This window comes from Zeugodacus cucurbitae, chromosome 5 (genome assembly GCF_028554725.1).
Source record: "Zeugodacus cucurbitae isolate PBARC_wt_2022May chromosome 5, idZeuCucr1.2, whole genome shotgun sequence".
NCBI lineage: Eukaryota > Metazoa > Arthropoda > Insecta > Diptera > Tephritidae > Zeugodacus > Zeugodacus cucurbitae.
Genome location: NC_071670.1, coordinates 36,001,721 through 36,025,125, shown reverse-complemented (window position 1 = coordinate 36,025,125; position 23,405 = coordinate 36,001,721). Strand labels below are relative to the sequence as shown.

The 23,405-nt window shown below is 34.4% G+C and overlaps 5 protein-coding genes across 7 annotated transcripts; 3 read left to right on the top strand and 2 right to left on the bottom strand.

The window, feature by feature from the left end:
• Positions 1–890: 890 nt before the first annotated feature.
• LOC128921881 (zinc finger protein 726) lies at positions 891–3,337 on the top strand. Of its 2 annotated transcripts, XM_054230750.1 has the most exons (3): positions 891–1,082; positions 1,176–1,418; positions 1,481–3,337. In XM_054230750.1, the coding sequence occupies exons 1-3, from the start codon at positions 984–986 to the stop codon at positions 2,876–2,878; spliced, it is 1,740 nt and encodes a 579-aa protein (XP_054086725.1). In that variant the 5' UTR covers positions 891–983; the 3' UTR covers positions 2,879–3,337. The 2 variants fall into 2 exon arrangements, with proteins under 2 accessions (XP_054086725.1, XP_054086724.1); XM_054230749.1 differs by having other exon boundaries at positions 891–1,418.
• LOC114804376 (uncharacterized) lies at positions 3,121–3,401 on the bottom strand. Its single transcript, XM_029042420.2, has one exon. The coding sequence runs from the start codon at positions 3,399–3,401 to the stop codon at positions 3,180–3,182; it is 222 nt and encodes a 73-aa protein (XP_028898253.1). The 3' UTR covers positions 3,121–3,179.
• LOC105215486 (small integral membrane protein 4) lies at positions 3,121–3,761 on the bottom strand. The gene is made up of 2 exons (XM_029042419.2): positions 3,581–3,761; positions 3,121–3,524 (listed from the first exon to the last, which is right to left on the bottom strand). The coding sequence occupies exons 1-2, from the start codon at positions 3,744–3,746 to the stop codon at positions 3,427–3,429; spliced, it is 264 nt and encodes an 87-aa protein (XP_028898252.2). The 5' UTR covers positions 3,747–3,761; the 3' UTR covers positions 3,121–3,426.
• Positions 3,762–4,148: 387 nt separating this feature from the next.
• LOC105215487 (uncharacterized) lies at positions 4,149–5,061 on the top strand. The gene has a single exon (XM_011189430.3). The coding sequence runs from the start codon at positions 4,181–4,183 to the stop codon at positions 4,877–4,879; it is 699 nt and encodes a 232-aa protein (XP_011187732.2). The 5' UTR covers positions 4,149–4,180; the 3' UTR covers positions 4,880–5,061.
• Positions 5,062–5,890: 829 nt separating this feature from the next.
• LOC105215488 (alpha-(1,3)-fucosyltransferase C) lies at positions 5,891–23,335 on the top strand. Of its 2 annotated transcripts, none has more exons than XM_011189431.3 (3): positions 5,891–6,007; positions 19,416–20,454; positions 22,411–23,335. In XM_011189431.3, the coding sequence occupies exons 2-3, from the start codon at positions 19,586–19,588 to the stop codon at positions 22,847–22,849; spliced, it is 1,308 nt and encodes a 435-aa protein (XP_011187733.2). In that variant the 5' UTR covers positions 5,891–6,007; positions 19,416–19,585; the 3' UTR covers positions 22,850–23,335. The 2 variants fall into 2 exon arrangements, with proteins under 2 accessions (XP_011187733.2, XP_054086734.1); XM_054230759.1 differs by having other exon boundaries at positions 5,940–6,007; positions 19,426–20,454.
• The last annotated feature ends 70 nt before the right edge of the window (positions 23,336–23,405 follow it).

Genomic DNA, 23,405 nt, shown 5'->3' with positions numbered 1-23,405 from the left:
TAAACAAAACTTCGAATTATTAAGTGTTGGTTAATTTTTATTTATTAATATAATAATGACAAGAATTAAGAGGTACATTCGTGTACATACATGTATCAAATTAGGATCTTGCTTTCATAACTGACACCTCTGCCAAAGGTTCCGATGTATCGCCCTCATCTTCATCGTTACTTTGCGTATCTGTCGCAGATAAAATTTCGCCATCGATTAGTGAACCTGAGACAGCAACATTTTCATCTACTTGAACAAAATCAGAAAAACTCACACCGCAATCGTCAAACATTTATACTTTCTAGGGCTCATAACGCTTACTTTTAATCTGCATACAAACGAAGGAGTAACAGTAGCTCAAATAGTCAAACTAATCATAACAAAAACAAAGGCCCGTGTATCTTGATACAAGTTTGAACTTGTCGCAAAATGTACTTACAATCTTTCCCCCTCTTCTCTCTGCAACTTTGAATTGTCGAGTGCTGGACGCTGATGAGTTCGAATTAACGCGTCGTTTTGTTAAATAGCAATGATTTTTTCGTTCGATTTACCAAGTGTATGAAAATGTATTGATTTAGTTCGAAATATAAAGACATTTAGTAGGGTATTCGTGATAACTTTGAATTATAGAGAGGTTACAATTATCGCAGGTTTGAACTAATGAGAGTCGACTGTACTTAACAATAATCCGGTTCTCAAAGGCCTGTCAACTATATATAAATTTGCACAAAAATTTATATGTTCGCCGAATTTTTATAAGAAATATATACTTTGGTGTTATATTAATATCTTACTTATATAATTAAAGCCATATAAAATTTAATAAACCAACATTTTTACCAAATATCTGACAATTTAAACACGGCTACTCTATTGCCTTACTGATCCGTTAAAATCTTTACATCACTAGTAAAAATTGTTTTCGTATAGTTAACAAACATAAAGTGCAGAAGGTTTCCTTTATTATTCCTTAAAATGTTTATAAACTTAAAATGTCGGTATTAACAATAGAAAATATAAAAGAGCACTGTCGAACTTGCTTGAAAAAATTGAAACTAGAGAATGTAAATTATTTAGCAAATGTAGATGAGGTAGCGAATTTATCTGATTGTGAAAATTTATGCATTAACTTTGTAAATATTGAACTAATACCAACATTTATTGCTTCGTGTATGGATGAACAGTGGAGTAATGAAGAAACGAAAACAATAACTCAAGAATATCCTCAATGCATTTGCTTACATTGCTATAAACGATTACAAAGTTTTGTGTCATTCAAAAATCAAGTCAGAAATAGTACACAGAAGTTGCAAGAGTTAGTTTGCTTAGGTGCAGCTAAAGTTGAAATTGCTGAAGATGAAGACTGCCAGGAAATTGAGAATAATATTGCAGTACAACAAACTACAACCGAAAGCTTCAATTTGTTGGTAAGAAAAGTTATATTTATATAGATACATTTTTAGTAATACAATTACATTAAAATTTATAGCTTAAAGATGCTCTTATGGAAACAGAATCCGTCATGATAAATACATTGAGTGATGTGGCAATGATAAGCAATGATCTACTTTATCCAGATCCATTTGGTAATGGCACGCTAGTAGATATCCCTAAACATGAGCAAGAGATCGATGATATTTGCGAAGCAAGCAACAATGAAGAGTGGCAAGGTTTTCACGATGAACATTCCAACGAAGAACTATATAAAACAGCTATAGATCATGACGAAGACAACTATAAAACTCACAAAACTAATGCCGAAACGGTGGTTGCAGAAACATGTAAAGCTCAGTTCAACGAACGGAGCGATTGTAATTTGGAAACAAAAAAGTATCCGACGCGGTCTCTTAGAAAACGATCTCTAACCTTTGAGACTGGAATTGCAGATAACAATGAAACAACGAGTACAAAAGTGGAAAATCTTAGTGAGAAGTTTCAATTGAATTTAGGCACAGTGAATTTGGATAGTACGACAAAACGTCGCAATAAAGGAACTAAAAACAGTTTCAAATGTGAGCAATGTAGTCACTGCTTTGCACACCAAATAACACTGGACGCTCATATACGTAAGGTACACGAAGGTAGCAAGCGTCCATTTCAATGTGATCGTTGTGAAAAGTCATATACATTTATTGGCGGACTTTACACTCATATCAAGGAAATACACGATGCAGAAGTACGCTCATACGCTTGTGACATCTCGGGATGTGAGCGTGTATATACTAGTTTTATTGCTATGCAAAAGCACAAACGTTTAAAACACTCGGATACGTCTTGTGCAACAAAATACGTGTGTGAGCAGTGTGGTGCTACCTTTAATCAATCCGGCAATCTAAAATATCATCGACGCGCAAAACATCCCACTGAAGCAGAGCAAGCTGAAAAGGAGCATTTGAAAGAGCGTTTTGAATGCGATATTTGCAAAAAACTCTTCTATTCACGTTACACACTCAAGTACCACACCTTGCAATTGCACACCAACGAAACGAAGTATGAATGTAACGTTTGTGGTCGACGTATGGCTAAGAAATTCATGCTTGTCCAACATATGCTAGTACATTCTAATGATAAAATGCCTTGTGAACACTGTGGCAGACTGTTTATACGAAAATTTGAACTGGAGGCACATGTTAAAGCAGTGCATATGAAACTGAAACCATTTGAATGCCAATATTGTTCTGAATGCTTTGCTTCTAGAAAAACCCTGCGCCATCATGAATATATACATACAGGAGAGAAACCTTATGTTTGCGATGTCTGTGGACAAGGATATCGACAGCAGACCTGCTTAAAAAACCATCGAAAATCACACGAAAAATTCATTGCAGCAATAAATCCAACAACAAATGTTAATCAGGAATTAACTAATACATTTATGGTCCCATGAAATGATATCTTCTCTTAATTGAAATCCCACAAGGTGTCAGTAATAATCAGAGAAGTAGCTTGTGTTGCGCTTGGAGAAGGGGGATAGGTGTAAATAATACACCAGCACGAAAAATCTTATTATTTTGTTGTAGTCCATCAATAATGCGTGGATAAAACTGATCGTCTCTCTGAACTCTTATTTGTCTTGTAAATGTAGTCAAAATTTTGTTATGTTATTAGCGATATTTTGAAATAAGATGATTTCAGAAAGAGAAATGCTCAAACTTTATTTTATTGCAATTTCTTCACTATAACATACACTACGAGTTTTTTCCACCATCTGTTTGATTTGGTTTTTCCGGCGGAGTTGACTTAATATCTAACTTTTGTACATTTGTAGCATCCATTTCTCGTTCTATGTATGTATTTAAATCATCTAATGGTTTGTAGTACATATGAACCAGTTGCGAGCCAGCCATCATAGATAACATCGCCGCGGAAAGGAATTTCATATATTGACCCCAGGAAACACCAGCAGGCATTTTGCAAGATTGTTATTCTGTACTTTTACGCTACTTCTTTGGTTGGTGTTTGAACTTGTGCTTGCGTAATTTGCAATTTTTCTTCAACAAAATTTTTGGCTTGTCGTTTTTTAAATGTTTTATCTGCAAATAAAAAAAATTGTAAATTGTTTGCAATTTATATGATCTATATAACTTACAAAAGTTGGTCTCTCCAACTGTCCAATTGATCATCGAAAATTCTAAAGCAGCACCGAGCACAAAAAATAAGGGCAAGAATCTATAAATACCAAGACGTTGCTTGCCAGGCCACTTGTCCAAAATACGTCTAAAGCTGTTACTGTAAAAAGGCATGTCTGAAACCATGTAATATGTTATTATGTAATGCTTTAATTATACAAAAAAAAATACTTGTACAAACAATTATTAAAAGCAGATAAACTTGTAAATAGCTTACTTAATTCAACATGTTATAAATATTTGTAAATAATTTACTTGGAATCGAATAATTTAGAAGGAATACACCGATTTCCACAACTCAATTTAAACAGCTGATTGTTGTTATGAAGTTGACAGCTCGTGGTTTCCAATTGGTGCTAACGAACGAAAAAAATATAAATTTGCTTGAGTGCGAACGAATGACGTTTATTTCGTTCTAGCCGAAATACTAAAATTTTGGCATTTTGTTATTAAAAATCATTATAATAGAACTTATTTATTTTTAATTTGTATAATTTTGTGAATGTTCTTAAATAATTTTTTTTTATTGTTTGCAGAAACTAATATAAATATTTTTCAAAATGTACACATATGTTAACACTCGTACATGCCTAACCTTGTTTTGTAGTACTTTAACAACAAACAAGCGCCATTCATTGTTATTGCGAAATTCCTCTACAGTAGATAAATCGTGTGCATTAAGTAGAATAGTAAAAATGTCTATTAAAAATGAAACTATTACTCCTGGTGATGAAAGGAATGTTGAGATAAAGGCTAGAGTTGGCACGGATGAAGAATTTGAACGTCGTGTTCAAGTAGCGCGCGAACTGACAAAGTCAACCGGCGAGTTACTGGTACAGAAGGATGTGTTCTTCAACATTTTAGACGATAGTAAAGGTGGTCGATTTAAACTACGCTACCTAAAGCCACCTATGCGCTCACAACTTATATATTATGTACGACCCAACAAGACCGGACCAAAACTGTCAACATTTAATCGATTAGATGTTGATGATCCCGCATTGCTTGAGAAGATTTTGGCGCAAAGCAATGGAGTGAAGGGCACTTTGGAAAAAGAGAGATATTTATTTCTGCATGGTCAAACTCGTATACATATGGACAAAGTAAAGAATTTGGGAAATTTTATGGAATTCGAAGTATGTCTTCGACCGGAACAGTCTGTCGAGGAGGGACAACAAGTGGCTGATGAACTGATGAAAGTATTTAATATACGCGTGGAAGACTTGATGACTGGTGCCTACTTTGATGAACTGAATTGATGGGAAATTTAAAATATATCATATGTCGTATTTTCTATTAAACTTGCGAATATTGTACTTTTTATTATTGGTTATTAACTGCATATGTTACAATATAAACATACATACATACATACATATATTCCTATAAGATTTGTATGATAAGAATTTCGATTAAAATTTCTAGAAGTATAAGTGCATAATTGAGATTCTTTGTAATATTCTTCATATTTTCTTATTCATCAAGCTTTGTATTTGAATTCATAGTAATAAAAGATTAATACAAAATGATTATAATAAGAAATTCGACGAAGGAGTATCAACATGACGGTATTTTCGGTTGCTATAGCAACAATAGCAACAATATCAATATCCAAGATCTCAAGATGATAATACTTTATTAAGGTTTTTCGAATCTTACATAGAAAAAGTGTGTTTTCTGTGAAAATATTCAAAATTCCCTATCTGTTGCATACATACATATGTATAAACTCATACCGTATAGGGTATACAGAAAAGCGTTTAAGATTGGAAATGACCGCTAGGTATTCAGTTATTGTTGCGTTTTCACTTTTTAATACCAAGTAGTTACGTTTATCACGCAACAAAGTCAACGCTAGTGGGTGGCTAATCCATTCAAATCATATGTATGTGCGTATGTGTATATAGTAAATGATGGTGACAATGATTCAAGTTGTTTATGTCGAATACATACATACATACATACATAAAAGAGTGATGACGTATATAAATAAGGTAAACAAAATCACGATTGCGGCATTTAACTAATTTTCCCTTCGGTAAAAAATGGAAACAAAAACACTTTTTTGCTATATTCCGCATAAACGTGATAAGTTTTATTTGCATGTGTACATAGTATGTACATACATACATATGTATATAGTCTGTATATTTTGTATACGCTGATACTATGTACTCTCTATGTACATATATATAGATGCGTTAGCTTTGTATATAAACCTATTCGATTTTTTTATTCGTTTGTATGCATGTGTGTATGCGTGTGTCTATGTAGTAGAACTACATCGCCGCGCTAGAAATTGTAGTACCCAGCCTTCTCGTTGACCATCTTATAGAACAGTTGCATTTTGTTGCTGTAGGCGCTTGGAACTGTGTGGAAATTCTCCAGTTAGTATTTATTTTAGTGAATTAGTGGTTTTGTTCTTGTCGAAACGAAAAAAAAAAACGTATTTATTTGTTAAGTTAGTTGGTCGCCCTTTGGTTTTGTCATAACGATTGGCACTTGCACTTTAATGACGGCCGCTGTGTGCTCATTGCAAGCACATGCATACAAACATACATATAATAACGAAATTAGCAAAGACGTGAAGTGACCGCGAAAGAATCGTTAGCGCCCGCCTTAATTGTTTGAACATTTTCATAAAAACTATTAGGCATGTACATGCATAAATACATACAGATAACGTACATATATACATATATTTTAATGTGGAAAATATGTACAAAAATACATTTCTACAAAGATACATACATGTATGTATGTATGTGGGCGGTACTCGAATTACTTATACGCACCGGTATTTTTTTTTTGGTTTCGACCGCATGTGAATGTGGGCGTGTCCGCATGTTTTAGAAAATTATAAAAAGAGCATTAATGGTCGGCGCAGCTTTTGGCGCAGTGTGGAAAAAATTTTAGTCAAAAGAGTTGTTTATCGATACCACGGAGGTCTAAAAAAATTTGGACCATCATCATTGAGACTAGTAGTGAGAGACGAGCTAATAGGAGATAACCTTGAAATTTGATCGTGATATTTACAAAATGTTCGTTCTTCTTATGTAAACCTAGTACTTATCGGACCACGCTCGTAAAACCATAAAAAAAAAAAACAATAAAAAACTTAACTTCCAGTATTTTCCGAGTGAAAAATCACAGAAAATCGCGAAAAAGTGTCTGCTTTCACATATTAATCTAAAAAAATGATTTAAACCTCATTAAATTGATAATTTATAGTTTTTCTCACAACATTGTAATTATTGTTGAGTAATCTGTGCACGTAATTATACCAATGAATATTCATAATTAATGGTTTTACTGTGATTCATATTTATAACTTATGTTAATGAGTTGAGAACTAATTTCCCAGTGCAATCAACAACAAAAACAATGCTATTTTAAATGCATTTCAACAGCCCCTTTTGCGAAAACACCCATGCGGTTGATTTAAAAATGACTTCATACAAACAAATTGTAGGTGTATTTGTGCGTAAACATTCACATTACGAAAACAACAATAAAAATAGATACAATTGTATAATAAAAAAAAAAAATAGGTAAAAATATAACAGTTCTAGTGTTGAATGTGAGAATTCTCGTCCAACTATTTGATGTGCAATAAGAATATGGAATTAATTAAATTGTAAATTGTATATATGTATGTACATACATATGTATGTGTCCCCGCATGACGAATGTCGATCATACGGTTGTGAGTAATTATTTGTGCGCACATGCATACATTCATACAAATCTATTCAAAATTAGCAAATGTTAAATTTAATTCGCGAAAAAAATACGCGTTCATATGCTTGGAATTTGGATATAAGTTGAGGTGTACAGAATAACACGCTCTCTAACCTCACTTTATAAGATCGAGAACATGTTGTCCTATGACACTATACTTCTTGACTCGATACTATGTAGGGAATATAAGTGATGTGTATACCTAGCTTCTGTTTTTGCGAAGCGCAGTAGTGTTAAGGGGCTTTACCAGTGTAACCCAAGAAAAATTAGGCGATTTTCGTGAATTTTTTTTAAAGAAAGTACGAATGTTTCGAAGTTTTTTTTTCATATTTTAAGATTTTTTAAACTAAAATATTGAATAACTAGCAGACCGCTCCGGTTTCGCACGGGTTTAAACAAATACAGTGGAGCTTCGCTAACTCGAATCACCATAATCCAAAAATAACTTCGAGTTAGAGAGAATTTGCATACATATGTATGTACTTTGCAGTTTCTTGCGTGGATTCATTTTAAAAAAAGTAAAATGAGGAAAATTCGAACATGAAATTTTATTTAATTTGCAATTAGCTAAAACTTGATTACGACCTCTAGTCTTTGGTGTCCGTTGTCTTTCTCTCTGATTATGAAGGCGTTGGGAACGCTCAGAGTTCGACGGCCTAGTGCGAGCTTGTATATTTCTAATATTTTGTTCTTCAAGCCACTGCACACGCTCCGTACTCGGCAGTTTTTGAAATTTTGCTCGTTATTCGACTCTCTGGCACGCGATTGCGATGCGAAGAGAATGACTTGCAAGAAGAAGAAGCAAGAGCAAGCAAGAAAGAGAAGATTTTCAGTTTCAGATTAATATTCTCCATCACGGAGTCTGTTTGATATCCTCACCTGTGAACTGTTTCCAGGAAGTTGAGATTTTAGCAAATAATATAGCCTATGTGATACTCGGGGTGAATGTAGATTTCCAACTGTGAAAAAATTTTTGAAATTGGCACAGTAGTTTTTGAATTTATTCATTACAAACATACATACAAATCTTTTCTCTTTATAATATATATATATATATATTTGGCGTAGGAACCGCTTTAAGCGATTATAGCCGAATCCACCAGAGCGCGCCACTCATTCCTCCTTTTTGCTTTTTGGCGCCAATTGGAAACACCAAGTGAAGCCAGGTCACTTTGCACTTGGTCTTTCCACCGGAGTGGAGGTCGTCCTCTTCCGCGGCTTCCTCCAGCGGGTACTGCATCGAATACTTTCAGAGCTGGAGTGTTTTCTTCCATCCGTACAACATGACCTAGCCAGCGTAGCCGCTGTCTTTTTATTCGCTGAACTATGTCAATGTCGTCGTATAAATCGTACAGCTCATCGTTCCATCGCCTGCGGTATTCGCCGTTGCCAATGTTTAGAGGACCAAAAATCTTGCGCAAAACCTTTCTCTCGAAAACCCCAAGAGTCGTCTCATCGGATGTTGTCATCGTCCACGCTTCAGCGCCATACATCAGGACGGGAATAATGAGCGACTTATAGAGTTTGATTTTGGTTCGTCGAGAGAGAATGTAGTATGTATAGATAACGGAGATATGTTAAAAATTAACAAAATGACGTAGTTCTGAAAAAAAATTCGCTTTTTAGGTAAAAAGAGGTCGTTTTTAATGCCCAATTGACATTTTCAACAAAACAAAAAGATCGTAGGTCATTGTATAGTAAATATATTCAAGAATACTCAGTTTAAATTTGAAGTCGATCGGTCAACTTCTCTTTGAGTTATGATGTCAGCAGTTTTGAGAAATGTCGTTTCGAGAAAAACGCGTTTAAAGTTTCGACTATAGCGGGTTATACCTGCATCAGTCGCTCTTTAGAACGCTGCCATTCAAAAACTATTCAAGATACAATCTTACCACTTTCACAGGATATTTTTGAAAGTATAAACTAAGTGGCACACTTTAAATCAAAATCGCATTAGTACTTAAACGTAAAGTTGAGTTCCAACTTAAGAATTGAATGTGTTGTTGATACTGTTGTGTATATAATTTTTCAAAAATTCCTTTTATAGTTCCTACTAGAGCTTATAGTTTTAGATAAATCTATATTGGTACAAAGCCCACATATTTGACGTTTCGACAGAGTAAATGAGAACTTGCATCGAAACACTGGATACAGAGGCATGTTTCATGACAAATTCCGTAAAACATTGAGGAAAGAAAGCAGAAGCAGCAGAAGCGTGTCAACAGCGACGTACAATATTCTTCTTTTGATAGGAAATATGGGGAAAAAATCTTACTTGTACCATAAAATGACATCGTACTTCAAATGGTCTCTTTCATGATGCTCGTTAAGAATATAGCGATTCAATCCTATCGAGAAACTAAGATTTAATTTTCGTTAATTCTACTTTGTCAGAAACATAATTAAAGAACATTTTGTAGAGCTGAATATCTTATAAAATTATTTAATAGTACCGTTACTGTTGGATACTACTGATAGAATCAACCATTACAGTTTTGGGTAAAATATTTTAATTAAGTCTTCACATAAGTATAGATAAATGACATGACATGTTACAGGTTAGCTTTTTGATAATCTCAAATTGAGTCAGTAAAATACAGTCCCTTGAATGCAGGGGTCTATTGGTATTGTCTTTGATAAAAAAAGATAGTCATAACAATTAGGCGTCAAAGTAAAAGCCACTCTTAGTAATTATTTTAAACATAAATTAGTTGTGATGGGGGAAAATGAACATGCAAACTATCATTTGTGGTTCCAGTACATTAGTTTAATTATAAGTGAGCGAACATGTAGCGGCCCATTAAGGCATGTCCTTGTCGTGGAATTGGTGGGTTTCCGTGTGCAATTACATACATATTTACTGCTACCAATTCATATGTGTTTACGTTGTGCACGTGTTTATTGACCATTATTTGACGTTGGGTGATTTAACAAATACAAAATACAAGTGCCTGCTGCAACCAACAATGATACCAATATGTAAGCTATGGCAAACAAAAATCCACACGACACGCTAATCTCTAAAGGGCAATAACTCAAAATTGACGATTTCGTGTCTGCTGGTAAATCAGCTGTGATTAAATCAATATTATGAGTGTGTGTTTTTACGACGCAGTTTATACACTTAAAACCTTTTATTTATGTCTTCCAGAGCTTCTGTGCCTTTATGGTAGAAACATAATGTGAAACATAAAGTTCAAGAGATTGTTCTCTTTTAACTTTAGTCTCTTAGTTTAAATTTATTTACTTTCCGTATTCGAGGTCACTAACTCGCAAAGATCCATAAGTACATCGATCGCCATTCTTTCTGTCGAACACTCTAAAAATAGCCTTACCAGTGATAGTTGATCTTGATGACACAGACGGAATATGGGCGAAATCGGTCCACAACCCTGCCTACTTCCCAAATAACTCAATTTTGAACTCTATCTGGTTCGTTCACTTTATAATCTATACTACTATTATAAGGAGGAAACATTTGTATGTGTATTTGTAATGAATAAACTCAAAAACTCATGTGCCGATTTCAAAAATTCTTTCACCATTGGAAAGCAACATTCACCCTGAGTAACATAGGCTATATCTATTGTTAGAATCTCAACTTTCTGGAAATAGTTCCCAGGTGAGGGTATCAAAAAGTCTCCGTGATGTTAAATTTTATTCTGAAACTGAAAACCGTCTTGCAAGTCATGCTCTTCGCATCGCAATCGCGTGCAAGAGAGTCGAGTAAGCTGCTTGCTGAACAAAATTTCAAAACCTCCCAAGTACGCGCTTGAGAGTCAAGTACGGAGCGTGTGCAGCGGCTTGAAGAACAAAATATTAGATATTATAGATATATACAAGCTCGCCCTAGGGCGTCGAGGTCCCAACGCCTTCATAATCAGAGAGAAAGACATCGGACACCAAAGACTAGAGGTCGTAATCAAGTTTTAGCATATTGCAAATAAAATTTTCGAATTTTCCTCATTTTAGTTTTTTAAAACGAACCCACGCAAGAAACGGGAAACTACATACATATGTATGTATGGTAGAGTGTGTATAAGTGTGTAACAAGTTATAACTTTTGTTTAAGCCCGTGCGAAGCCGGAACGGTCTGCTAGTATTATATTTAAATCAAGAACCAATGAAGATAGCGGAATAAAACTTTACACATATACTATATTTAAGCTGTGGCATCACTTGCGGAAAAATTGTCCAGATCGGACTATGACTTTTCAAGATCCCTGATATCGAACATGAAGAACTCAGTACTTTTTCACCGAAAATATCGGTAAATCTCTCAGATATTTTAATGTATTATAATTCAGAGGGAATCTGTCTCTTCTAATAGTGTGTCTCTGTGACAAAAATGGTTAAAAATAACTTCCTCCAGCACCCATGTACCTAATATAGGTTTTTCAAAAATACGGTGGGCTTTATTCGAAAGGCTTATAGCTTTGGGTATAGTGTACCTTGGTGGTGAAAATGAGTGAAATCGGTTCAGCCTTCATATACTATATATGATGATTTTCGTTATTCTATTGGACTTTATTTTCGGTTGTACCCGAACTTAGCCTTTCCTTACTTATTTTTTTTAATAAATGGGCAGGGAAGAAAAATTTGAAACAGAACAATGCGAATTAATAATGTTTCATAAACCCTTACAGGAGTTTTTATTTCGAGGCGTAACTGGTAGACGGGGTAAATATATTTGTTGTAAATATATAGTGTTCTTACATAATATATATTCAAAATTTAGACCCAAAGTCTACGATTTAAATTTCTATATTTTGGACTGAGGATAAAATATATTAATGATTTTATTCTCCTATATGTCAAATAATATATTAAAAACCTACAAACTTTTATCAGGGAAACACGAACAGAATAAAAAGTGTTCCAAAAGAATAAGCTGTCCTTAAGTTAGATTTAATCACAGAGCCGTCTAACGTTTCTTATGTTTTTCGCTGGACTATCCTTAGTTATATGCGTTAGTAGAATTTGATGATAATATTTTCTATGAATAAACAGCAAAGGTCTTGATTTATATTAGGTATCAGTATATCTGAATATTAAGGTAGATATCTCTCTATATGTTGTAGCAGACAGAAAATTTCCTATTCATCTATTGATTATTTCGGTATACACCAAGTTTGATGGATATATCACATTATCTACAGAAGTTAGATACTTTTATATGTATTCAGACGATCAGAAGGTCACAGAAACATCTGTAATTTTCAAATGAGTATTCTTTTGGTGTTCGCTTACTGTACGTACACCAAATGTGTATTTAATTTTTTGAAGTAATAAACAAACTTCATATATGGAACAGACGATTATAGTTAAATATAATATTTGCTGAAAGCAATAATTATATTAACAGCTGAAATCGCAAATACAAAAATAGTAAAATAAAACAATAATTATAATGGTTCGCACGAACGTGATATTCGTTAATATGTAGCGTTTCGCTTCATTGCTACACTTAAGTGTGCGTGTTTTTATTGTAGTACATATAGACGAAAATTATGTTTTATGACAGTTTACATTAGATTAAGCAGAATCGTTAGTAGTTGCTGACTCATTAATCATTATTACTCATATTTTGCATAACGGTTATACACCCTTCTATTGCCACTCTTACTCTCTCGTCTAACATTTCGGCTGTTATAGTACAAGTGCACAGTGGGGCGTCTAGTTATTAAAGTTTTATTTGTGTTTGATTTATTGCTAGTAATTTTATTTAGTTTTCACATTCATTATTTTGGTGATTAGAGGTACTTACGTATAATTGTAGGAATTTATGATGGTTGTAGCATGGCTAAGTTCGGATGGCACCGAACATTTTATACTGTCGCAATTAATTGATATATTTTTATTAATATTACACACAATTTGGCCCATATATTCGGCATAAAGTCCAATAGAATAACGAAAATCACCATATATAGTATATAGGCTGAGGTAGTTCCTGATCCGATTTAACTCATTTTTATCACCAACATACATTATATCTAAGATTATATGCTCATTTAATTTGGCAAAGATGTTTCACATATCACCCGATTTATAAGCTATTAAGCCCATCGTATTTTTGAAAATCCAATAATTAGGTATATGAGAGCCGGGGGAAGTTATGACCCGATTTTAACCATTTCTGGTACAGAGACACACTATTGGAAGAAAAATATTTCCTCTGAATTATATAAAGATACCTGAGAGATTTACCAAAATTTTCGGAGAGTTCTTCATATTCGATATCCGGGGCTTTGAAGAGTTATAGTCCGATTTTTTCACAAGTGGTGCCACAGATCATATACAGTATTTGTGTAAAGTTTTATTTCGCTATCTTCATTGGTTCCTTATGTATATATTATAATGTGAGGGAATAAGATGGAATTCGAAATTGAGTTATATGGGAAGTTGCCGTGGTTGTGAACCGATTTCATCCATTTTCCACACGTGTCATCAGGGTGTGAAGAAAATATTATATACCGAATTTCTTTGAAATCTGTCGAGCAGCTCCTGAGATATGGTATTTGACCCATAAGTGGACGATGCCACGCCCATTTTTCATTTTGTAAAAAAATCTGGGTGCAGCTTCCTTCTGCTATTTCTTCTGTAAAATTTAATGTTACTGACGTTTTTCATTAGTGAGTTAACTCACTTTTAGTAATTTTCCACCTAATCTTTGTATGGAAGATGGGCGTGGTTATTATCCGATTTCAACTATTTTCATGGTGTATGGTGGGTACGTAAGAGAACTGACTGCAGAGAATTTGGTTTATATAGCTTTATTGGTTTGCGACATATATACAAAAAACCTATTTTGGGGCGGGGCCACGCCCACTTTCCCAAAAAAATTTCATCCAAATATGGCCCTTACTTGGACGATCCTTTGTACCAAATTTTACTTTTATAACTTTATTTATGGCTCAGTTATGACACTTTATGTGTTTTCGGGTTTCGCCATTTTGTGGGCAGGGCATTGGTCCGATTTTACCCATATTCGAAAGCAACCCTCTCACTGTCCCAAGGAACATGTGTTCCAAGTTTCACTAAGATATCTCTTTTACTCAAGTTATCGCTTGCACGGACACACGGTCGGACGGACATCCGGATTTCAACTCCACTCGTCCTCCTGATCATTTATATATATAAAACCCCGTATTTAATACTTTATTTCTTGGTGACACAAACAACCGTTATGTGAACAAAACTATAATACTCTCTTAGCAACTTTTGTTGCGAGAGTATAATTAAAATTCGAAAATCTGCGCATATATTTTTTTACAAATCATCAGATCAGTCTGGTAAGCCTGACGATCACACAAAAATGTTTTTTTTTGTCATTTCTTTGCTGTCAAATGCACTATGTGCTTAGCCTTGTGTTTATATTTGTTTAGGCCCGAGATAGTGAAATTTACTTCAGTTTGGTGATGTACGAAACATATGTAGGTAAATATTTGTGAATGGCCAGAAATTTTGAATATGTTCTACAACCAACAAATTTCTTGTCCACATATACATACATACATACATACGTAACGATTGTTTATTTTATTAACCCAAACGATTACCCTCCTCCCGCCCAACCGACGCGTGGGGCGCAGTCCGCATACGAGCGGAATTTGCCGAGTCTAGAAAGGCAAGAGATTTTTAAGCGTCCGGTTCTCAAACTGCTCAGCTACAGAAAGAAACATTTCAACAGCTGAGATTTAAAAATTTATAAAAACAAAAAGTTAAAAATTTCTGAATATTATTTATTAAGAGAAGACAATATAGTTTTTTTGATGCTAAATATTGAGTCAGATGGATCAAATGTGCTGGAATGCGAATTAAAATCATGACATATTCGGCAGAATGGTTCATTTAACTCAAAATTTGTTCTAGAAGATTTTAGAAATAATGGTCTAAACTGCCTGGATGAACGCAATGGGACATTAAACTTAATATCAGACAAAAGGAATGAACTACAAACTAAACCATTCAGAAGTTTTACTAGAAAAATTATACCTAGCATTTCTCTGCGACTAGTGAGTGTGGGAAGATTTATAAGTTTTAAACGACTAGTATACGGGGGAAGATTCAATCTTGAATCCCAATGTAAGTGGCCTAAAGCAAAAAGTAAAAATTGTTTTTGAACGGACTCAAGCTTATCAGAATGGGATTGATAGCTAGGATTCCATACCACAGAACCATACTCCAATATAGGCCTTACCAATGTTGTAAAAAGAATTTTAGTAATATACGGATCACTAAATTCTTTAGACCAACGTTTAACAAAGCTAAGAACAACTTTAGCTTTTAAGACAATTGAATTTACATGAGAATTAAAATTTAGTTTAGGGTCCATATTAACTCCTAAATCAACAAAGCTAAAAACTTGCTCTAAACTGAAGTTATTTATTACATAGGGGGAAAGATCAACAGTTCTACGGGAAAAGCACATCGTTTTACATTTTTTAAGATTCAGTGGCATATCATTTTTGTGACACCAAGTAACTAAATTATTTAAATCCGATTGCAACTCAGTCCTTTCGTTATGAGAAGTATATGATTTAAAAAGTTTTACATCATCCGCATATAATAAAATTTCTGAAAACTTAATTACTGAAGGTATATCATTGATGAACAACAAGAACAGAATCGGGCCGAGATGACTACCCTGTGGAACCCCTGAAGTGACACTAATTGAATCGGATAAAGTATTATTAAATAAAACTTGTTGTTTTCTGTTAGTAAGATATGAGGATACCCATTCAAGAAGTCTTGGTTGAAAACCAAGAAGATTCAGTTTTTGCAAAAGAATTGAGTGGTTTACTCTATCGAATGCTTTACTAAAGTCTGTATATATAACATCAGTATTCTTATTATCCCTAAAACCCATTGACACATGGTTTACAAATTCAAGCAAGTTAGTTACTGTAGATTTCCCTTTACAAAATCCATGCTGAGAGAATGAAATTAAAGGAGAGATTAAGAAAGTTATTTGGTCAGTGACAATAGCTTCAAAAAGTTTGGGTATAGCTGACATTTTAGCTATCCCCCTATAGTTCTCAACAGATGATCTAACTCCACTTTTATGCAAAGGTAATATAAAAGAGTTTTTCCACATTGACGGAAAAATACCTTGTTTAAGAGATAGGTTAAAAAGCTTAGTTAAGGGCAGATAGATATATTTTGCGCAATTTTTAAGAAAGCTTGAGGGAATCATATCAGGGCCATATTTAAACGAATCTTTTAACGTAACTAAATAATTTAAGACATCTGTTTCAGAAATAATTGGTGTATTAATTACAGTACTCGGACATAACACTTGATGATATGGCACATTCATAGGGTAGTTTGAACAATAATTGGATTTGAAGAATTCTGCAAACATATTAGAAATAATATAATTGTCACATGACATTGTTGATTTATATTTCATCGCGGACGGAAAATTTGAAATCCTGCGTTTGGAGTTAACGAAACCATAAAACAATTTCGGATTACGAATAATATTATTTTTTACTTTGATTATGTAGTTTTTATAACATTTTTTGTTAAGTTCCTCAAACTGACGACGCAATTTAGAATATTTTAAATAGTCAACAAGAGCTCCAGTTCTTTTATAAAGTTTAAAAGCACGAGCTTTTTTATTTTTTAATTTACATAGCTCATTCGAATACCACAAATTTGAACTTTTTCTTTTGATAATAAAACATTTCGGAACAAATCTTTCAAAAATATTAAAAATTGTTTCATTAAAATGTGATACATTTAATTCAATATTACCACTATAATCAGGCCAAGTCAATTTAGAAAGTTCACAATTAATCTTTTTGAAGTTAGCTTTCGCAAAGTTGAACCGAGAACAAAGGTCCTGTTTGTTGCATACAAGTAATTCGTCTATGATTTCGATATTAATTTCCAAGGCAGGGTGATAAGAGTCCTCTGGCAAAACTAAAGGATCAGATCGGACCACAGAAACTGTTGAAGTATTATCAACATAGACCAAATCTAAGAATTTACCAAACTTGTTCGGTATTAAGTTAATTTGGTTAAGACCCATCCCAGACATTTCTTCCAAAAACTCATTAAAGCTTAAACGAGTGCAAAAAGGGGTAATGCAATCGTCAACAGATTTCCAAGATACACACGGTAAATTGAAATCGCCTAGAACAATTATGTAATCAGTATTCTTAGCAATTGAAAAAACATTATTTATTAAAGAAACATGCTGCGTATATACAGATAAGTCCGATTGAGGCGGAATATAAGATAAAGTTAGATAAATAGAACATTTATTAATACAAATTCGTATGCACTTAAATTCAATAAAGTCCGCATGAGGAACTTCTACTTCTTCAGATGGAATTGAAGAATGCACAGCAAATAATACACCCCCCCCGACTCTGTTCAGTCGATCGCATCTAAAGATTTGAAATTCACTATTTAATATTTCGTTATCAAAGATATGAGGTTTAAGCCAAGTTTCAGTAAAAGCGATGACTTTAAAATTACAATTAGTGCTGTTCAAATACAATTCTTTTAATTTTGTATTTAAACCCCTTACATTTTGATAGTGAATTTGTAATGAATTTTTTATAATTAGTTTTTTGAATCCGCGGCATTTTTTGGAATATGAGCAATTACAGTTTGTTTTTGTTGCTTTTGCTCGAATTCGCGCACGAAAGCACCAGGTGGCCAAAATGATTCATCAAGTAGCAATTGAAAATTAACAGCTGAAACGCCAATCTTGAAAGAAGATATGTTTCTTTCGTATTTAAAGTTAAATTTTCTCACATCAATATCAATATCGTTAATTTTTAATTTCGACGAGATGTAAAACTTTATATCTTCGATTGTGGTATCCGAAGCGAATCTCGAAACGAAAATAGATTTTCGTTGAGGTATTACTACCAAATTTTTTGCCACAAACTCAGAGTTAATAGGAGGCGGATCCTGAATAGTTTTCCGCTTAAGGTTATCGTTAATTGTTTTCGGAGGATTAAGCACTTTTGAAGAGGAAGGCTTCTCTCCTTGAGGGCAAGGAGATGAGAGATTAATAAGGTCTAATTTCACCGGTGACATACTTTTCACGGACAAAGTGGCAGGTTCCTCATTAGACGGACGTTTACGTTTTGATGAAGGCTTAGCATTATCATCTTGATCATTTAGGCATTTAAATGATTGAAACAACACTTCATAATGCTTAAATTTTTCTGTAAGGTTTTGAAGTTCTCGACCGATTTCTTTAAAATTATTGCGCGCCTGTTTAAAAACTTTAAATAATTCAATATCTGTCGGTCTACACTTTAAGCACGACCAGCGCAGACCCTTTCCATCGAGAATAGAATCTAAGATTCTACCTGTCAATCCAGCACATTTAAGATGGGCAAGCCCGTCACAAAGCCAACAAGAAACAAAACGATCAGAATCGCCTTTAATAGTACAATTCGGAAAATTGCAAGTCATTATGAAAAAAAAAATTTAAATTGAAGGAAAAAACAGAATAGTAAATAATAATAAAAATTAAAATATGATATAATAGTAAATAGAAAAACAATAATAGTTATACTGAATTAGCCGAGATCACAACCAATATAATAGTGAGCAGTTTGAGAAGCACTGAGCCACTTAAAAATAACACGCAAACAGCTGTGAGCAAAAATGAAAGAAAAAAAGACGAATCAAAAGAAAAAGAGCAAATTAAAACAAAAACAATATGCAATCGCACAAACAATTGCAAAGTAGGAAATAAAATTGATAATTGTTAACAACAACAAATGATTTAAAAGACTCGGCACCAGAATTTAAGAAAATAGTTAAAATACAATTAAAATTTAAATATAACACAAAAGCAAATTAGCACAAATACTTAGCTTTAGATTACACTTATTAAAAGTAAACTTTCTTTAATTATATTAATAAATTTAAGCACAAATTCAAGAACCGAGAAAAAATTAAACTTCACAGTTTGACGTGTTGCCAGATGATTTGAGTATCTACTAATGATTAAGTATTTTGATTATGATCTATTTTGTATTTATTGGCGTCAACCGCAAATGCTTATCTAATCACAAGCATTACACAGCAATGGACTGAGAAGCGCCGGCATTGCGTGGAAAATAGTGAGCTAATCAGGCAACTATTATCGATACGGCTACACTCTCGTACATACCGACATATAGACGCATATTTTCGGTGTCCAATAGTTGGTTGAATTGAGCACATACTCATTGGCTAGCGCTGCCATGCGTTACACCGAACACGAGTCCATTGACGCAATGTTGCTCGAGCGTCGTGGTGATGAGGAGGCGAGCGCAGTCAAAAGCGCCGCGTACGCAACGAAGGACACGATGTATAAACGCAAAAAGTGTACGGTGCTACTGGTGATACTTGTGATCTGTGCTAGTTTTCTCGGTATTGTTCACTTGCTAAGCAATGCACCCGAATTCAATCAGTATCGTATATTACGCGCCTATCAACAACATGTGCAAAATGAAGCAACAGCCGTCAATGCGGGACGACCGCGTACCATACTCTTATGGAATAGTTTCTTCAAAAACAAACGTTGGGGTTTCGAAGAGGATACGCTCGGACCCGATTACTTTCGCAGTAAAATGAATTGTCCGGTGTACCGTTGTGATTTGACGAATAATCGTGATTTTTTGCCCGCCATCGAAATGTACGATGCAGTGCTCTTTCACGTGGCAGAACCGTTTCCTTTGCTGCAATCGGTGCCGCATGTGCGTGCGCCGCAACAACTGTATGTGTTTGCCTTAATGGAACCGCCGGGCGAGACCAAACATGTGCTCTCCGATGAGGGTGGCTTCTATATTCTGACCATGAGCTATCGCCTCGACTCGGATTTGCTGTGGCCCTATCAAATGTTCGAAGATATTGAAACCGGCGCTGTGGTGGCGCCGGCATTGCACACCAATTGGCGGCAAGTACCGGACGTGTGGAATGACACGAGCGTTTGGCAGTTGTGGGCGGGTAAAACACGGATGGCCGCTTGGTTTGTATCGCATTGTGAGACGTTGTCGAAACGCGAAAAATTGGCGGCCGCCTTGCAGCAGCACCTCGACGTGCATATTTACGGGAAATGTGGAAATTTCAGGTGAGTTGTTTGGAAAAAAAATATGGAAAAACTATGAAACTATGTGACTAACAGTAAATAGTGGACGAACGAAGCGTTTTTCCCACTAATTTTATTAATACTACTTTTGTTATTCGGTTGAGAGATTATGAGTCTGATAAGATAGTATCTAACCTAATAGCCTTATTTTCGAAACAGGAAACTTACAACACGTTAGTTGAATTGTTCCAGTGCTACACTCATACCTGTCATAGCGGTATTAATTCGTATTTATCGTTAATTTGATAAGATAAACAAACTATTGTTTTCATTAGGTGTGGTGTGGTTCTATAATCTTGATGATTAGCAATTTACAAGTAATAACAGTGTGGAGCAGTTTGAGAGCTGATATTATTTTTTAATTTTAACTTAAAAATTTCAAATACATACATACATATGTGGCAATCTTTCATGTGTTTTTAAGTTATTACATTGATTAATCGAAAAAAAAATAAATTATTAAATTCGACTGAGTCTAATCATGGAGTTCCGCATGCTCGTACTGCGAACGTGATGGAATTTCGATACGAACATACACTTACAGCGTCTACCAATAGGGACGACGTGATTTTGAGTGCTCGTGGCGATCAAGTTTGGATTTGTGTCAAATTTTGTCAGTGCTCCATTTAATCGTCAACAAACACAATTGTCGCTATTGGGGTGAGTCAAATCCGCGGATTGTGGAGTCTCGCTTTATTTCTTTCGAAATGAGACAGGAAATGACGTTACCATAGCGCGCGCAAGTTTTAACACAATGTTGACCGACTTTTTCTCGGAATTTGATGAAATCAATGCGAATGTTCTCTATTTCCAACAAGTGGGGTGAGCCGCCTCGTCTAAAAATGGATACATCGCATGCAAAGCTTCTCGACTCGTTAATTTCAAGAAATGGCTCAGTCAAATAGTCACCAGATTATTTTCTTTCTGAATATGTTAAATTAAAAGGTTTACGCCAATTAACTAGTAATGCTCGAAGAGCTCGAAGACAACATCCAGCGCGCTACAGCCGAAATTGCAGCCAAAATGATTAATCGGGCCATCGAATTGGCTTAAACGGGTGGAGATATGCTAATGGAGCCGTGGTTGCCATTTTGTTCAAATAAGAAATTACATAAAATTATCTGCATAAGAAAAAAGTGGCCATTTCGAACAAATTTGTGTATTTTACTTTGTTCTTGTTGGTAGACCCAGTTTACCCACATTTGCATAATTGTTTTTTGACTGATCTCTAAGTCCATATATTCGACATCGAAAAACAAGGTTTGAACTTTATACGTGATAATAGTCGTTTGAGGTTTATATGCGGATTTAAGATCGGAATTTATGGAAAACTTTTCAAATACAGACCTTCGACCCACTTGGTGTTTACAACGAACATAATGTCTGACTCCTAAAAGCTTCGAAATAAGTGATCGATTTATCCGAAATTTTCGGATATTGGGAGAATGGGAGGTTTAGATATTTCTAAACGAGTTGTCAACCATCTGAAGTGTACTTGGAGTAGATAACAGATGGACGATATTTGAGTACTAGATTCAAGAGCACTTAGATTAAGGAATGTTTTAACCTGTAAGGTCTTCATTTTACATATAATTCCAAAATATTGGTATGGTTAAGAAAAATCGATAGTAGTTTAGGAGAAAAAAAACTTGACTTCAACATGTAAATAAAGAGTCTTTATCGATTGGTTGTTGTTAGAGTAAAAAAATTCAAGAATACGTGTGTCAGAAAATATTTTAAGCAGAACAAGACAATGAAATTGGGTTTCGTAATGCTCATAAGATCTTTCTTATGATGACCAACATAATATATTTTTTCTAACGTAGAAAAGGTCATGTTTTTATTTAAGCTTGAATTTGTGTCCAGACCTCAAGTCGATTTGCTATTTATATAAATTAAATTACCCATTCAACTATAAACACAAATCTCTACTTACAGTTGCCCATATACCTCGAGTGCATGCGATGAGCTATTGGATACAAGTTATAAATTCTACTTTTCCTTTGAAAATTCGCTCTGCAACGACTATGTGACCGAGAAGCTGTATAATGCCATGAAACGCAATGTCATACCGGTTGTGTTTGGTGGTGCCGACTATAGTCGCTTCGTGCCGCCACACTCTGTGATAGATGCTGAAGATTACGAAAATGCTGCAGAGCTTGCTGCTTATCTGCGTTATGTGGCTACACATCCAGAGGAATATATGCGTTACTTTTGGTGGCGCCGATATTATCGCCTCAGTTATCGTTCACCATTCTGTGATCTCTGCGAGAAATTGCACAGTGTGCCGTTTATGCAGAAAACTCAAACTTATACGGATATCGAGAAATGGTGGATGGGTCATCAGTGTCGTTTCGAGTCTAAAATTAATTTTTAATTTAAAGAAAATATGTGTAAATCCATATCTGTATAGACGTAGTGTAACTAAATCAATTGGTTTTCATAATCATAAGTTCTTGCACCAAAGAAAAAGTGCCGTTGTATTATAAATTAGTATACATAGTTATTTCGGTAATTCGGAAGTGTAGCGAATCGAACAAACAAGTCGCTTAAATGTGTAATAATGAAATGTAACAATAGATAGAATATATAAAGAGACTTGATAAGTTTGCTGTTGCTTTCGGATATAAATTGTGCAAATCACAAAGATAGTGAGCAAAGAAGTGGTGAATCGAAGAGGACAATCTTTCTTTTGAAACAGTTATTTTAATAGTTATAAGTGTATAATATATTTAGAACAAACACATTGTGCCTTCAATAATTGCCTTTGTAAGACATTACCTACCTAATATTTAATACAAAATATTTTTGAATTTACCCGGTTGGTACTTAAATAAATTCAATTAAATATGTGGTTTTTATACATATTTGGATGTAATTATTTTGGAGAAGTGGGCATGACTCATAATTTTCGTTATACACAGTATCCCAGA